The sequence below is a fragment of the Schistocerca americana genome, chromosome 1, assembly GCF_021461395.2.
Source record: "Schistocerca americana isolate TAMUIC-IGC-003095 chromosome 1, iqSchAmer2.1, whole genome shotgun sequence".
NCBI lineage: Eukaryota > Metazoa > Arthropoda > Insecta > Orthoptera > Acrididae > Schistocerca > Schistocerca americana.
In genome coordinates this window covers 859,972,542-859,989,995 of record NC_060119.1, presented here as the reverse complement: position 1 = coordinate 859,989,995, position 17,454 = coordinate 859,972,542, and the positions used below count along the sequence as shown (strand labels likewise).

General features: G+C 45.4%; 1 protein-coding gene across 1 annotated transcript in view; it reads left to right on the top strand.

The window, feature by feature from the left end:
• LOC124613719 (C-factor) overlaps positions 1 to 17,454 on the top strand; it is a 100,322-nt gene that overhangs the window by 11,832 nt on the left and 71,036 nt on the right. Inside the window, exon 2 of the mRNA XM_047142442.1 lies at positions 13,566 to 13,617. Within this exon, the coding sequence (XP_046998398.1) occupies positions 13,566 to 13,617 (52 nt within the window). The remainder of the gene's footprint in view (positions 1 to 13,565; positions 13,618 to 17,454) is intronic.

Genomic DNA, 17,454 nt, shown 5'->3' with positions numbered 1-17,454 from the left:
TGTCCATTACACTGGAGCAAAACTCTTCAATGCTCTTCCTCCCGAAATAAAGACAAAGATTCATAACAATAGCGAGTTTAAGAAAGCACTAAAAATATTTCTGCTAGAAAAAGCTTTTTACAGTCTAGATGAATTTTTAACTAAATAAATTGTAATATTTTAATATTATATAATACAAGTTGACATAATGCCACTACGAATTTTATTTAACCTGAGATCTGTATCTGTGTGTGCTCCGTATCTGTTTTCTGTAGTGTTTTAATAATTCTAAGAAAATATGTATTTTCTTTTTCTATATTGCTGCCCAAAGAATTTACTGTATAAGTTTTTATATAATTATGTACTCAAATTTCTGTATATGCTATAAGATTATCAGACTGTATTTGTAAAAAACTGACTCGTTCCACGTCCTTGTGTATTCAACACAGTTGACCTATGGAACACGAAATAAATCAAATCAAAATGTCCCTGTCAGTCATAGTGCACGCCTGTGAGCTTGGCCCTCCTCCTAGGGGGGGGGGGGGGGGGGTGATGCAGCAAGACATTGGCTCAGATGTTGACCAGTAGAGTGTGGTACCATGCAAGCATACAGGCCCTCCCTGTTAGATGGTGTAGGGTCATCACACTGAACAGGGATTATGTTGAAAAATAGGGTTTGTAGCCAGAAGAATGGGGAATAATATGGTGTATTGGAATCCTGAATGAAACCAACCTGCTGTCAGTACAAAAAGTGTTGCATTGCTTATTGAATGCCCCTTATAACTGAACGTCATCACTGGGAACATCCATGAGTTTTAACTTAGCGTTGGCACTTGCGGAATGGCATCAACCTTCTCTGTCAATGGCAGGGAACCTGCATCTGGTATCCAGTGGCTTAGGGATATAACTTCAGGTTACCCAAAAGCAAACTTTGCCATGTTCAACACCACACCATACTGTTCCAAACATTCTAATACCTCTCTAAGGTGCATGGTGTTCATTTAATGTGATTAGCTAATTCTGATCAAAACTTGAAGTTGAACTCCAAGTGATACTGCAAAATTCCTCACCCTTTCATCAAAGAAGTAATGACCATCCACTATGAATAATAAATAAATAAAATAAAAAATTAATGTTACAAGTACAAAGCAAAGACAATCATAAGACTTATTAGACATGAAATAAATAAAACTGGTATGGAAAATGATGGGTACAGATGACGTAAAATTTAAGTCACTAGGCACTAAGCTCATTTAATTCATTCTGTCAATAGGTCATAACACAAGGAGAAAAAATACATCAATGAAACCAGTTTATTTAGATTTACGTAGACACAAATAACCTAGTTCACCAGTGGATATGTTATCAAAATAAATTGCTAAAGAGAACACAAAAATAATTGTCTCTCATAAAAGAAGGGACTCTTCTAGTTATGATGGTATTTCAAACAAAATTGTGATGGCTTGGTAGAACTCTCGTAGAGTTACTTTTGTAAACAATCAGTGGGTTAAGCAATACTTCCTGAAACACTGATGTATGCAATAACAACTCCTTTATACACTCCTGGAAATTGAAATAAGAACATCGTGAATTCATTGTCCCAGGAAAGGGAAACTTTATTGACACATTCCTGGGGTCAGATACATCACATGATCACACTGACAGAACCACAGGCACATAGACACAGGCAACAGAGCATGCACAATGTCGGCACTAGTACAGTGTATATCCACCTTTCGCAGCAATGCAGGCTGCTATTCTCCCATGGAGACGATCGTAGAGATGCTGGATGTAGTCCTGTGGAACGGCTTGCCATGCCATTTCCACCTGGCGCCTCAGTTGGACCAGCGTTCGTGCTGGACGTGCAGACCGCGTGAGACGACGCTTCATCCAGTCCCAAACATGCTCAATGGGGGACAGATCCGGAGATCTTGCTGGCCAGGGTAGTTGACTTACACCTTCTAGAGCACGTTGGGTGGCACGGGATACATGCGGACGTGCATTGTCCTGTTGGAACAGCAAGTTCCCTTGCCGGTCTAGGAATGGTAGAACGATGGGTTCGATGACGGTTTGGATGTACCGTGCACTATTCAGTGTCCCCTCGACGATCACCAGTGGTGTACGGCCAGTGTAGGAGATCGCTCCCCACACCATGATGCCGGGTGTTGGCCCTGTGTGCCTCGGTCGTATGCAGTACTGATTGTGGCGCTCACCTGCACGGCGCCAAACACGCATACGACCATCATTGGCACCAAGGCAGAAGCGACTCTCATCGCTGAAGACGACACGTCTCCATTCGTCCCTCCATTCACGCCTGTCGCGACACCACTGGAGGCGGGCTGCACAATGTTGGGGCGTGAGCGGAAGACGGCCTAACGGTGTGCGGGACCGTAGCCCAGCTTCATGGAGACGGTTGCGAATGGTCCTCGCCGATACCCCAGGAGCACCTAATTTGCTGGGAAGTGGCGGTGCGGTCCCCTACGGCACTGCGTAGGAACCTACGGTCTTGGCGTGCATCCGTGCGTCGCTGCGGTCCGGTCCCAGGTCGACGGGCACGTGCACCTTCCGCCGACCACTGGCGACAACATCGATGTACTGTGGAGACCTCACACCCCACGTGTTGAGCAATTCGGCGGTACGTCCACCCGGCCTCCCGCATGCCCACTATACGCCCTCGCTCAAAGTCCGTCAACTGCACATACGGTTCACGTCCACGCTGTCGCGGCATGCTACCAGTGTCAAAGACTGCGATGGAGCTCCGTATGCCACGGTAAACTGGCTGACACTGACGGCGGCGGTGCACAAATGCTGCGCAGCTAGCGCCATTCGACGGCCAACACCGCGGTTCCTGGTGTGTCCGCTGTGCCGTGCGTGTGATCATTGCTTGTACAGCCCTCTCGCAGTGTCCGGAGCAAGTATGGTGGGTCTGACACACCGGTGTCAATGTGTTCTTTTTTCCATTTCCAGGAGTGTATAAAAGCAAAGACAATCCAGGAACTTGTAATTATAGACTTGTCTCTCTCTTTTCTGTGAGCTCAAAAATGTTTGGGAAGGTAGCTTATAATAGAATACTAAACCATCTTTCTGACAATAACCTTTTGACAGTAGCTTAATTTGGCTTCTGAAAAAGCATCTCTACAAAAAAGCAATATAAGCCCTCACAAATATAGTTCTGGTAGAAATGAATAAAAAAAAAGGCATTTTCGACTTGACACAGAGAATAGAAGGTGTTTGACACAAGTTATTCAACTGTGAAGCTGATGGATTATAGGTTCCTTCCTTGATTTCAGTACTTACAGTGTTCAGTTTATGAAGCAAGTCAAATGGGTACCAGAAGATCAAACAATATTGTCTTGAAATTGATAGGACATAAATGAGATAAACATCAAAATAAAATAAAAAAAAAAAAATACTGCTACAAGAAAACTGACTTTCATTGGAATAAATAAATAACATCTAATGGTCCTATGGATGTTGGGTAAGTAGCCAACACCATGAAAAAGAAGCCTTCCATGTGGTTCACAGCAAACAGTTTAACTCATAATTTTATAAAAACAAATATAATGCAATCTGAAATAAATAAATATAACTCATAAGAATCAAAAGAAGATGTCAGTTGCCACATACTACACTCATGCTCATAAATTAAGGATAATTGCAGAATGTGGTGGCACGCAACATGGCACTACACAAAACTGGCACTGATAGCATGGGCACATAGGGAACACACATGACACACCCCCAGGGGGTCCACAACTCTTTTGTGGATACGTGCGTGGCGAGCACGGGACCCCGAGCTAGTGCAGCTCTCTTTCCTTTCCCGGCTGCATACCTTTCTTTTCCACATCCTTCCCCATCCCCCATCCTCCCCCCCCCCCCTCACCACTGCCTCTTCCCTTCCCCTTCTCCCCCTATGGGAGTATGTTTTGTGCCTACGTCCGGAGACAGATGCTTGTAACTGTAAGACAGTCTCTCTCTCTTTGCTTTCTATGCTGGAAAGATTCTGCTTCCCTTTGTCCTTCTCTTTTCCTTGCCTCTTCTCTTTACCCTCTTCTCTGCTGCGGTGTTTGAGACCTCTCTTATTTCCTTTTCTTTGTTCCTCTCTTTCTCTTTCTTTCCTCAGTGTGCGTGTCTGAAGGCCGACCCACATGTTCCCACGCGTAGCTGGTGACGGGGTAACCCGTAATTCCCCACCCCAGGTAGACAGGTAGGACACGTACATACCCCCTGGTAATGGCCAGGCCCAGGGAGGGGCGATTACCTGAACTGGTACCTTCCGAATGTGCTGATTGGTCTCTTCGTCCATTTCTCGGGAGGTGTGACCTGAGATGTGAACAATCACCTAAGGCGGGAGTGCCCTCAGAGAGGACCCCCACAAGGAAGTAGTGCACCATCAGAGACGCCGGTAATCATGCGGGATACTTCCGCAATGGTTTCCTCTACGTCTTCAATTTCTGCTTACAAGCGAAAGTTAAATGAGTCTCAGCCATGGACATTTCTTTCATCAGTGTCACAATTCCTTGTTGTTTATCGGTCGGACGAAGGTTAAGACGTCTCCACAGTCAACCCTTTCATTATTCAAAAAGGTGTTGATGGTGTCTTGTAAAGTCTTGTTCCCGTTTACGAAATCGCATCTTGTTGTTAGAAACAGTCAGTGCCCTCCAGGCACAAAAATTGCTGCGAACTTCACTGCTACACACCTTCCCTGTCCGGGTTTCCTCTTTCCTTTAAATTCACCATGCGGGGTGGTTTATACATGCTCACTCGACGGATTGTCCAACAAGGAAATTCAAAACTACCTGTCTGACCAGGGCGTAACAGCTGAACATTGAGTCGTAAAAAGAGTTGACAAGGACTTGGTACCAACCCGTACTATCTTTTTGAAATTTCACAGAGTTTAAATTCCATCAAACATTAAAGCAGGCTATGAGATCATTTCAGTTCGCCCTTACATCCCCAACCCTACTCGTTACTATCGGTGTCAGCGGTTTAATCATACCAGCCAGTCGTGTTTCAATCCAGCCAAATGCGTTACATGTGGCAAGGATGCCCGTGAGGGTGCTTGTCCACCTCCATCCCCTAGTTGCATCAACTGTATGGGTGACCATGCTGCTTCCTCTAGAGATTGCCCCATTTTCAATGATGAATGGCTTATTCAGGAAATCAGAGTGAAGGAAAAGGTGCCTACATTTGCTCCTCATTAGTTATTCGCCAGTCGAAATTCCACTGTGCCTCCAGCAGGTAAATATAGCGCTGTCCTTGCATCTCTTAGGCCTACTAAGAAAGCAGCCATGCAGACTTGTGATCTCACCTTTAGTGTCACAGTTGTCAGATCAGCCAGCACAAAGATGACCCATTCAACTTCCACACTATCACATGCTCACTCTACGGCTCACCCTTCTTCGGCTTCTGCTAAATCACGAGCCCCAAAATCAGACACCCGGACTTCAAAAAAAGAGCCTACTTGCGAAGATTTTTTACGTACCCCAACTTCACAATCATTGATTCCTTCCTCATCTCAACATCCTGTTTCCAAGAAGGCTCATAAGAAAGCAAGTTTCTCTCCTTCTCTGCCATGGCATGTCTCATCTACAATGCCACCTGGCGGTACCCACCCTCAGCCGTCTTCCGTGTTGCCAAGGCGCACTGCTGGCGGCCGATCAATCAGCCGATCACTGGTGGCAGGAGCTGCCCCCGAACAACCTATGGATCAAGATCTTCTGCCTGTGGCTGAAAGTCGTTCCATTCTGTCGGCGACCGGCTCTCAGCAGTCATTGAGTTGAGAGCAACCATGGTAAGATTCTTCCCTTTTCTGTCCACCCTATGTCAATTATCCATTGGTATATCCGTGGCATTAGAGCCAATCGGGATGAATTGTTGATCCTCTTACGATCATACTTGCCAGTGATCTTCTGTCTTCAGGAAACAAAACTGCGTCCCCACGATCACTTTGTTTTCCTTCATTTTCAGTCAGTCCGGTTTGATCTCCCCTCTGTTGATGGCACTTCAGCACACGGGGGACTTATGATTCTTTTCCATGATACTGTCCATTATCACCTAATCCCCTTAAACAGTTCCTTCCAAGCTGTTGCTGTCAGTCTTTCCCTTTCTGGATACACCTTCTCTCTTTGTACCATATACATTCCATAGTCCACACCGATGGCAAGAGCTGAACTCCTTCATCTCCTTGGTCAGTTCCCGCCCTCGTATTTGCTGGCTGGGGACTTCAGTGCCCACCACCCACTTTGGGGATCTCCGCTTCCTTGTCTGCGAGGCTCCCTATTGATTGACGTCTTCCATCTAGCGGATCTTCTTTGCCTCAACACTGTAGAACCTACATTTTTGTCTGCCTCCACGACGAATTTCTCTCATTTGGACCTTTCGGTCGGTACTGTTCAGCTAGCTCAGCGCTTTGAATGGTTTGCTCTTGCTGATACACAATTGAGTGACCATTTTCCATGTGTCCTTCGATTGCAGCCACAACAGCCATCTCTGCGCCCAAGACGCTGGAAGTTTGCCCAAGCTGATTGGACACTTTTTTCATCTCTAGCAACATTCGATGACCGTCACTTTCCTAGCATCGACGATCAGGTCACTCATGTTACAGAAGTTATTCTTACAGCTGTGGAATGTTCAATACCTCGCATCTCCGATTTGCCCCGGCACCCCCCAGTTCCTTGGTGGAATGAGGCGTGCCATGATGCAATACGTGACCAGCAATGCGCTATTTGCATTTTCTGCCACCATCCTACTATGGCCAACTGTATCCGCTATAAGCATTTATGTGTGCGATGCCGTCATGTCACCTGCGATAGCAACAAGGCAAGCTGGAACTTCTTTACTAGCTCTTTTTAACACCTTCACTCCCTTCTCAAAAGTGTGGAGTCGAATTCGACGGTTATATGGCGCGCCTAGTTTCTCCCCGATCTCTGGGCTCACTGTCATGCGTGATACCTTAGTAGACCCCATTGCAGTTTCTAACTCATTGGGTCAACACTTTGCTGAGATTGCGAGCTCTTCAAATTACCCTCCAGCCTTTCTCCCGAAGAAATGTGGAACTTCCGTTCCATGACCTCTTGCTTTCTCCTCTCAAAATAGCAAAAGCCATAATACTGTTTTCTCCATGTGGGAACTCCAATATGCTCTCTCTTCTTCTCGCTCTTCTGCCCCAGGACTGGATGGTATCCACATCCAAATGTTGCTGCATTTATCATACCATAGTCTGCGTTACCTCCTTTGCCTTTATAATCGAATTTGCACCGACAGTACTTTTCCCAGAGGATGGCGGGAAGCTAGCATCATTCCTGTTTCGAAACATGGAAAGGACAAACATCTTCCCTCTAGCTATCACCCCATTTCTCTCATGAGTATTGTATGTAAGGTTTTGGAGCATATGATGAATTGCCGTTTAGCCTGGTGGCTGGAGTCACGAGGCCTTTTAACACCTGCCCATTGCAGTTTCTGAAAGCGGCGTTCTGCAGTTGACCATCTTGTTGCTCTCTCCACTTACATCAAGAACAATTTTCCCAGGAAACGCCAAACAGTAGCAATATTTTTTGATCTGGAGAGAGCATACGATACCTGTTGGAAGACAGACATCCTACGCCCCAAGCTTTCGAGGTCGGCTGCCCCTTTTTATTCATGAATTTATGTCAGAGCATACATTTAAAGTGCAGGTGAACCCTACTCTCTCCTGTACTTTCTTCCAAGAAAATGGGGTATCCCAGGGTTCTGTGCTAAGTGTTGTACTGTTTGCCATTGCCATAAATCCAATTATGGATTGTCTCCTTCTCGATGTCTCGGGCTCCCTCTTTGTGGACGATTTTGCAATCTACTACAGCTCTCAATGGACCACCCTCCTTGAACAACGTCTTTAAGGATGTCTCGATCGTCTCCACTCTTGGAGCATCGAAACCAGCTTCCACTTTTCTCCTAATATGACCATTTGTGTCAATTTTTGGTGTCGTATGGAGTTTCTTCCGCCTTCCCTACATCTAGGCCCTGTCAACCTTCCGTTTGCAGACGTCGCTAAATTCTTGGGACTTATGTTTGACAGAAAACTGTGGGGTCCTTCCACGTTTCCTATCTTTCGGCTCGCTGTCTGCGATCCGTCAACACCCTCCATGTTCTGAATGGTACCTCCTGGGGAGCAGACCGAGTGGTCCTTCTCCGCCTCTATCGATCTTTAGTGTGCTCGAAATTGGACTATGGAAGCATAGTTTACTCCTCTGCTTGGCTGTCTATTCTTCGGCATCTCGACTCTGTCCACCACCTTGGATTGTGTTTAGCGTCTGGACCTTTTTACACCAGCCCTGTGGAAAGCCTTTATGCTGAGACTGCTGAACCTCCACTTTCCAATTGGTGAGCTGTCCTTCTGAGTCATTATGCTAGCCATCTGTCTTCCATGTCTGCTAATCTGGCCCATGACCTTTTTTTTCGACACCTCTTTGGATTTAGGGTATGCAGACCACCGGGAGTCTGCTTTTGTCAACTGCTACGTTGTCTTTCCTTCCACTTTCCTAAAACTTTCTTGACAACTGGGGGTACAGCACCACCTTGGCTCTGCCCCTGGACCTGCCTGCTCTGTGACCTTTGTCAGCTTCCCAAGGATGGTACCCCTTCTGTCATTTATCATTGGGCATTTGCTGCTCTATGCACACAAATGAAGGATGCCACATTTATTTACACTGACGGCTCAAAAACATAATTTGGTGTTGCGAGTGCCTATATTGTTGGCGACACCTCTAATCGATTTCGGCTTCCCGACCAGTGTTCAGTTTTTACTGTGCAGCATTACGCTGTTCTCCAGGCTGTCCAATACATCCGTTGCCATCAACGGATACAGTATATTATATGCTCAGATTTGCTCAGCTCTCTCCTCAGTCTCCAAGCTCTTTACCCTGTCCACCCTCTGGTCCACCGGATTCAGGACTGCCTACACTTGCTCCACTTGGGGAGCGTCTCTGTGGCATTCCTCTGGATCCCAGGACACGTTGGTATCTGTGGAAACGAGGCGGCTGATATAGCGGCCATGGCTGCAGTCTCTCTTCTTCAGCCTGCTGTTCGCATGGTTCCCTTCGTCAATCTACAGATTGTTTTATGTCATCGTGTTGCTCTTTTATGGCACTTCTCAATAATAAATTGCGGGACATGAAAGCTCTTCCCTGTGCTTGGACCTCTTCCTCCAGAACTCATCGTTGGGAGGAGGTAATTTTAACTAGACTCCGGATGGGGCACTGTCTTTTCAGCCATCGACATCTTTTAAAAAGTGGCGATCCTCCCCCGATTTGTCCCCCACTGCTCTCAACTCTGGATGGTGAGACACTTTTTACTTCATTGCCCCTATTTTACTCCACTACGCGCCCATCTACAGCTGTCGCCTGATGTATCTTCCATTTTAGCAGATGACACGCGCTCAGCTGATCATGTCCTCAAGTTTATCAGTGTCAGTGAGATGATGTCTGTCATTTGAAGCTCTTTTTGGGGAAAACAACCTCCCATTCTGTAGTGGTTTTCCAAGCTTTCCTTCTGTTTTTAGTTTCCCCACTTTTTGAGTATCGCTCCCAGACTGGGTGCTAATGACTGTAGCAGTTTTGCGCCCTAAAACGGAAGAAAAAGCACGTGACACAGATCTGTAAGACCACAGTATTGGTGATACATGTGCTACAAAATACTACTGTTTCCTGCACATGTACCCCGACATCAATATGGGATACGATCACCATGCACATGTACATAGGCTGCACAATGGATTGGCATACTCTGGATCAGGTGTTCGAGCAGCTGCTGGGGTATAGCCTCCCATTCTTGTAGCAGTGCTTGTTGGAACTCCTGAAGTGTCCTAGGGGTTTGAAGACATGCAGCGATACGTTGACCGAGAGCATCCCAGACGTGCCCGATGGAATTTAGGTCTGGAGAACAGGCAGGCCACTCCATTCACTTGATATCTTTTGTTTCACGGTACTGCTCCCCGAAGGCAGCTCGGTGGAGCCATGCATTATCATCAATCAGGAGGAAGGTGGGACCGACTGCACCCCTGAAAAGGTGGGCATACTGGTGCAAAATGACGTTCCGATACACCTGGCCTGTTACAGTTCCTCTGTCAAAGACATGCAGGGGTGTACGTGCACCAATCATAATCCCACCCCACACCATCAAACCACGACCTCCATACAGGTCCCTTTCAAGGACATTAAGGGGTTGGTATCTGGTTTCTGGTTCCTGGTTCATGCCAGATGAAAACCCGGAGAGAATCATTGTTCAGACTATACCTGGACTCGTCCGTGAACATAACCTGGGACCACTGTTGCAATGACCATGTACTGTGTTCTTGACACCAGGCTCTATGGGCTCTCCTGTGACCAGGGGTCAGTGGAATGCACCTTGCAGGTCTCTGGGCAAATAAACCATGTCTGTTCAGTCGTCTGTAGACCGTGTGTCTGGTGACAACTGTTCCAGTGGCTGCAGTAAGGTCCCGAGCAGGGCTAACTGCAGTACTTTGTAGCCATCTGCGGGCACTGATGGTGAGATATCGGTCTTCTTATGGTGTTGTACACTGTGGACGTCCCATACTGTAGTGCCTGGACACGTTTCCTGTGTGCTGGAGAATCGTTGCCACAATCTTGAGATCACACTTTGTGGCACACGGAGGACCCATGCTACGACCTGCTGTGTTTGACCAGCCTCCAGTCACCCTAGTATTCTACCCTTCATAACGTCATCAATATGTGTTCTTTGAGCCATTTTCAACACACAGTCACCATTAGCATGTCTGAAAACATCTGCACACGTCCTCGTTGCACCATACTCTGACATGTACCAACACACCTCTGCGTATGTGGACTGCTGCCAGCGTCACCGTGCAAAGACCACAGGTAAAATACACTGCATGGTCATACCCTGAGGTGATTTAAACCCACAAACCGCTACCAGAGCGTCGTTTCACCACGTATGTGCATTATTCTTAATTTATGATCATGAGTGTAAATATAACTCCATGTGTGAGTACCTTGTCATTCAGTTGAGTAAGAAAAAGAAACTTAGGTGGAACTAGAACATGGATAAGTTAACGAAAAAGCTCATTTCTGCCTGTCTTACATTTAGAAATCTCTCTCACTTCTATGGCCTGTGGATAGGATCGCTAGCACTCTTTCACTCAACACTGTCTTGTGGCATGATCTCCTGGGACAATTTGCTAATGTCAAGGAAGTATTTATTCTAAAAAATATGTAAATTAAAAATAAAATGCGAAGGTGATAACCAAATATCTTGCAGAAGCTGTGTCAGAGATCTTGGGAGTTTTACTCTTGTTGGACCGTCAGTTGATTTGGGAGAGAGGACCAAACAGCGAAGTCATCGGTCCCATCGGATTAGGAAAGGAAGTCACCTGTGCCCTTTCAAAGGAACCATCTTAGAATTTGCATGAAGAGAGTTAGGGAAATCATGGAAAACCTAAATCAAGATGGCCAGATGTGGGTTTGAACCGTTGTCCTCCTGAATGCAAGTTCAGTGTGGTAACAACTGTGCCACTTTGCTCAGTTTTACACTTGTGTCAGTACATTAACTATGAAGTTTTTGGTTATTAGTAAGAGTGAATTTAAGATGAACTTCGAACTTCACAATTGCAATACCAGTAGTAAAAATAATGTGTGTACAGTTTACTCATCCCTCTTCAGAGTTCAGAATTGAGTTTTCTAGTCTGATGCAAAAGTCTGTACACATTAGTAGAAGGTATCAGACCGGAAACTGGAAAACCCTAAACAGTCAAGAACAATTTAATGAAGTATGTCATTTGCCACTCCTATAATTTATCAGTTTCTTTGTAGTTAGGGATGTAAATTGCTGTTTAATGTCAATGTTCACACAGAACAGTAAATAGATAGGATCAAGTCCATGAGAAGCATTTCAAACCTTCTAAAGCTGAGACCAGACAGATTTCATGTACTGACACACAGCACACAGGTACTGTCAAATATTGTGGATAGCAGGTGTAAAAAAACCATATGAAATCTGTGGAAGGAGTTCCAAAGTGGCACCAGCAGTCCAGGAAGTACAATGTCTGTGCATAGGGAGGAAAAAAAAAATGGGACCACTGGTTGAGCAACTGCTCTTAGGCTAGACATTTCTGTTTTCAGTGATGTCACACTTGAGGTGGTGTAAAGAGCAATGTCACTGGACAGTGGAGGATTGGAAACAAGTTATTTGGAGTGATGAATCATGTTGTACTCTGTGGAAATCTGATGGAAGTGTTTGTGTTTGGCAAATGCCTGAAGAATGTTACCAGCCATCATGCGTAGTGCCAGTAATGCAGTATGCTTATCATGGTTATGATGTGGTCCTCTTGTTATGCATGAGAAAATGCTAAATATGAAAGGATATGAACGCATTTTACAAAATTGTATACTGTGTACAATAGAGGAACTGTTCAGCGGTGGTGATTATATGTATCAGCATGAGAGTTGTCTAGAGTCCTAACATGAACCCAGTGGAACACCTTTTGAATGAGGTAGAATGTCAACTTCACTCCAGGCTCCATTATACAACATCACTACCATCTATGGTTTCAGCTCTTGAGGAAGAATGGGCTACCATTCCGTGACAGACATCTAGATACCTCACTAAAAGTGTTCCCAGCAGAGTTCAAGTAGTCATACAGGTGCAGAGTGAACATTCACCATGTTAATGTCCACTAATAGATGTCCAGATACTTTTGATCCAATAACACATAAAGTAATCTAGAAATAGCTTATTATAATTACTAATGTGAGTAGATTAATGGTAGTCATCGTTTGTTGTTAGTGGATTCTGTGGAAGTTACCTGAATTGGATGCTTCTGATTTTTAATGTATAACTTGACTTAGTCCACAGCTCTGAAAGTTCTCTTTCATGTTGAGATTTAAATAGCATGATTTGTGAATGAATAAATTAATTATGATTTACTTTCATGTATAGTTGCAGCAGTGAGGCATCAGTTGTCTTCTGTTGTGAAAAGACCTGATAAATATTAGAAGTTTTTAAAGGTCTTGTAATTCATACTATGTAAATGATGTCTGGGTTTAAATATATATATATTGCTATAAAAAATTTGGCTGAGCAGACATTTTATTTGAAGGAGTACCTATCATTTGTATTGAAAAGTAATTGATTAACTGTTAATAGTAAGCCAAAATGCCAAATTAATAATCATTCACAACAGTTTAAGTTATAATTCTGGAGGTAGAATTATGTAGTTACTCAACATTTATACAATTTATTATGATGCAATGGTATGAATATTATTGCACACTTATGCACTTTGTTGTGATGCAGTGGTTTGGAGATACTTCATCTGTTGGCACATTTCTCATTAGAATATGCTCTTAGTTACACATGAAAAGACACAGGTTCTTGGAGCCATGGCCTGAACTTCCAAAGATATTCTGTTGTTCTGAATGCTGCCTACTGTTAACTAATTGCATGCTTACTATGTGCTTAGTTGATATAGTGTCCAGGAACATGTTTTCTATCTTGATAAATATTAGTAGACAGTGAAATAATAAATTTCAAAATATTAATTACTGTGTTTCTCTAAAAATTTTCTCTTTCAGGATCTTAAAGAAATTGCAGGCTGCCATAAAAATGTTCACATACTAAAATTTGGTGAGTAAAATTTTTTAATTCTTTTAGTTTTCAGTTCCATTTACTTTAGTTGTTAGCTGGAAGATCTGTTTCCATTGCTATTTGTATCTACCTTAAAATAGTATCAGCAAGAAATAAATTACTATGAGCTGCTTCAAAAGCAGCTCAGATCAATAGATGGGGAAAAAAAAGGTGAAGAACCATAATAACACACTTTTAGAGTAAGAATTAACATTTATTTTGTCACCGAACAGAGCGAATAAAGAAATGGATGTTGGACATGGCGTGAGCGAACAAAGACTCAAGACAAAACCAAAGAGCATAAACAAAGAAGTGTCATCACTTCACATCAGAGATGCCACAGAGCTCCTTGCCCCCCTCCCTCCCCTCCTCCGGCAGTGCGAAGCATGGCGAGGTGGAGCTAACAAACATACGCCCACAAAAAAATATTCGTGCCAGTGCAGCGGGCGGAGGTGGCGTCCGGCACGCAAAATGTGCAGCTCAGGTGCATCGTTGTCGTGGTCTCATGTGGCGGACAGCTGTGCAGGCAGTGGCAAGGCAAAGGGGAGCCACAGTGGTGGTGGGTGAGACATCGGCAGAGGTAGGTCGGCAGGGTGTGGCAAGGAGTGGCTTCGGGGAGGGACCACACAGGCTTTACTCGTAGAACAGAAACAGTACTCACTTGTAGCAATTTCAAAGCTTAAGACGTCAGGCTTTATGATGCACGGGTGGGCCATCCATGGTGCAGATTCGGTGACCAGTGCCATTGCTGATTGCCGAGATCTGTGAAGGGTGGCACACGTGGAGGGGTGAGGGTGGTGGGCCACGAGTGGCGGCGGTTGACTGACCTTGGTGTGCCAGGATGGCATGTACAGAGCATTGGTAGCAGGCGATGACCAAGGACGCAGCATGGTAGCCATGAAATGCGAGGGATCCCGCGAAGTGAGAAGAGTGTCTGTGCCAGGCCGGAGTGAAGTGGGCGGGGTGTCAGCGGCAGACAACAATGAAAGGCTTGGCGCGGCAGCCACGTGATGCGAAGGGTCCTGTGAAGCAAGAACAAGAGTGGCCTACCAGTCCAACTGTGTTGGCGTGGAACAGGCAGCAGTTAATGTGCAGCTCGACACAGGAGTGAAGCAGACTGAAGACACAGTAGAAGAGGGAGGCAGTGTCAAAAGAAGCAGCTCTGCAGAGAGGCTGTGTAAGGTACTCCATGCGTGAGCCAATTCAGCGGAGGTGGTAGCAATGTGGGAACGTAACTCTGCATTATGTGTGCGGAGACCATTGATCGGTTTGCGGACGTGCAGTAAATCGAAGAGACGTGCCATAATATCTTCGGGCAGAGATGCACATGTGGAAAGTGTAGCCAAGAAAATGGAGAGTGGAGATGTGCCGAGTTCATTCAAGCGCAGAACAGTAGAACCAGATGCTTGGCGGAGCGTAGCAAACTGCAGGTATGGCAAAAGCTCGTAATGGTGTAGAAAGTCTAACCCAAGCACAGGCTCAGCCACATCAGCAACGTGGAAGGTCCTAGGAAATGTCGCGCTCAGTGATAGATGAAGCGACATTTTGATGGAGCCGAGGACTGCGATAGGAGAGTGATTTGCAGCGAGCAAATCGAGGTTAGCAGGAGAAAGCTTGCTGCCTGCGTCCTCATCTACATCTACATGACTACTCTGCAATTCACATTTAAGTGCTTGGCAGAGGGTTCATCGAACCACAATCATACTATCTCTCTACCATTCCACTCCCGAACAGTGCGTGGGAGAAACAAACACCCAAACCTTTCTGTTCGAGCTCTGATTTCTATTATTTTATTTTGATGATCATTCCTACCTATGTAGGTTGGGCTCAACAAAATATTTTCACATTTGGAAGAGAAAGTTGGTGACTGAAGTTTCGTAAATAGATCTCGCCGCGACAAAAAACGTCTTTGCTTTAATGACTTCCATCCCAACTCACGTATCATATCTGCCACACTCTCTCCCCTATTACATGATAATACAAAACGAGCTGCCCTTTTTTGCACCCTTTCGATGTCCTCCGTCAATCCCACCTGGTAAGGATCCCACACCGCGCAGCAATATTCTAACAGAGGACGAACGAGTGTAGTGTAAGCTGTCTCTTTAGTGGACTTGTTGCATCTTCTAAGTGTCCTGCCAATGAAACGCAACCTTTGGCTTGCCTTCCCCACAATATTATCTATGTGGTCTTTCCAACTGAAGTTGTTCATAATTTTAACACCAAGGTACTTAGTTGAATTGACAGCCTTGAGAATTGTACTATTTATCAAGTAATCGAATTCCAACGGATTTCTTTTGGAACTCATGTGGATCACCTCACACTTTTCGTTATTTAGCATCAACTGCCACCTGCCACATCATACAGCAATCTTTTCTAAATCGCTTTGCAACTGATACTGGTCTTTGGTTGACCTTACTAGATGGTAAATTACAGCATCATCTGTGAACAACCCAAGAGAACTGCTGATTGTCACCCAGGTCATTTATATAGATCAGAAACAGCAGAGGCCCCAGGATGCTTCCCTCGGGAACACCTGATATCACTTCAGTTTTACTTGATGATTTACCGTCTATTACTACGAACTGCGACCTTCCTGACAGGAAATCACGAATCCAGTCGCACAACTGAGACGATACCCCATAGGCCCGCAGCTTGATTAGAAGTCGCTTGTGAGGAACAGTGTCAAAAGCCTATCCTTGGCCGGGATAATGCTGGTGTCAGCACTGGTGTTGATGAGAAAATGAGTGCCCACTGACAAGTCAGTGACATAGTGGCATTGCGCCACTGGAGCAAGTGGTGCTGCATCGGACAGTAGGCACCACGAAGAATTGTGGTGGGATAATGTGCCTAAGCATGCCCATTGGTCTCGGTTGGGAAAGGTGCAGGTGTGCGACATTTTCAGGTGGCTTCCCCACAAGTAGCATGGAACCAGCACAGTGCAGCTGACTGTGTTGAGGCAGGAATTCAATCAGGCTGCAGCTCGGGCAAGGTTGGTGGCTGTTGGGGGGCCACAGGCAGTACCTCCTTTAGGCCACTAGGTGGCAGCTCCTGACAGATAGCTAAGGTGCTGAGGCAAGCGTGCTGGTCTCTGTCAGTAGAGCGCAGAACCAAAAGTGCAAGCTTATCAACTGGTGGTGATGTGGATGTCGTCTTAGACAGTCAGTGTCTGTGACAAATGATTGCATATGCCCAATCGGCCATGTGTAGGTGAACCTCAAGAGGGGTGGTGACATGAGATGCAGGTGAAGTTGCAGGTCTGACAGCAGTTTGACCAACCACAAAGTCCAAAGCACTGCATCTGGTAGTGTTTGATCATCAATTAATGCACAAATGTGCCATCAAAGCTGCAAAGGTGTGCGGTCAGTGAGATTCTTATCATGTATGATGTGGTGGATAGCCTCTGCCGGAGAGAAAGAAGGGCATTCAATAAGTAATGTTTTTGCCATTAAATACTTGGACGAGGCAGGCAGCGAGAGTAGCAGATCACTGATGAGGTCTGGATGGGCATGGAGGTGGCTCACCAGGCAGACGAAACATGTATTGTCATCAAAAATTCAATGGATATCCAGTAGATGGTCCACCAGTGTGAACCAAGTCATGGAGTTGTCCTTTTGCAACACAAGCAGCTTAGGAAATCTGCTGAGTAACACATTTTGACGTAGCACTGGTAGGCGAAGATCTGTGTTGGTGGTGGAGGGGGGCCCCCCAAAGCTGGGAATGCAGTAGCGGTGAATGCTGGATCGCTCGAGGTATGTGTGGAGGGGCTGCCACAAGCAGCACATGATATGGAGTGAGCCGGTGTAACCGACAGCACAATGTGTTCCAACTGCAGGCCCG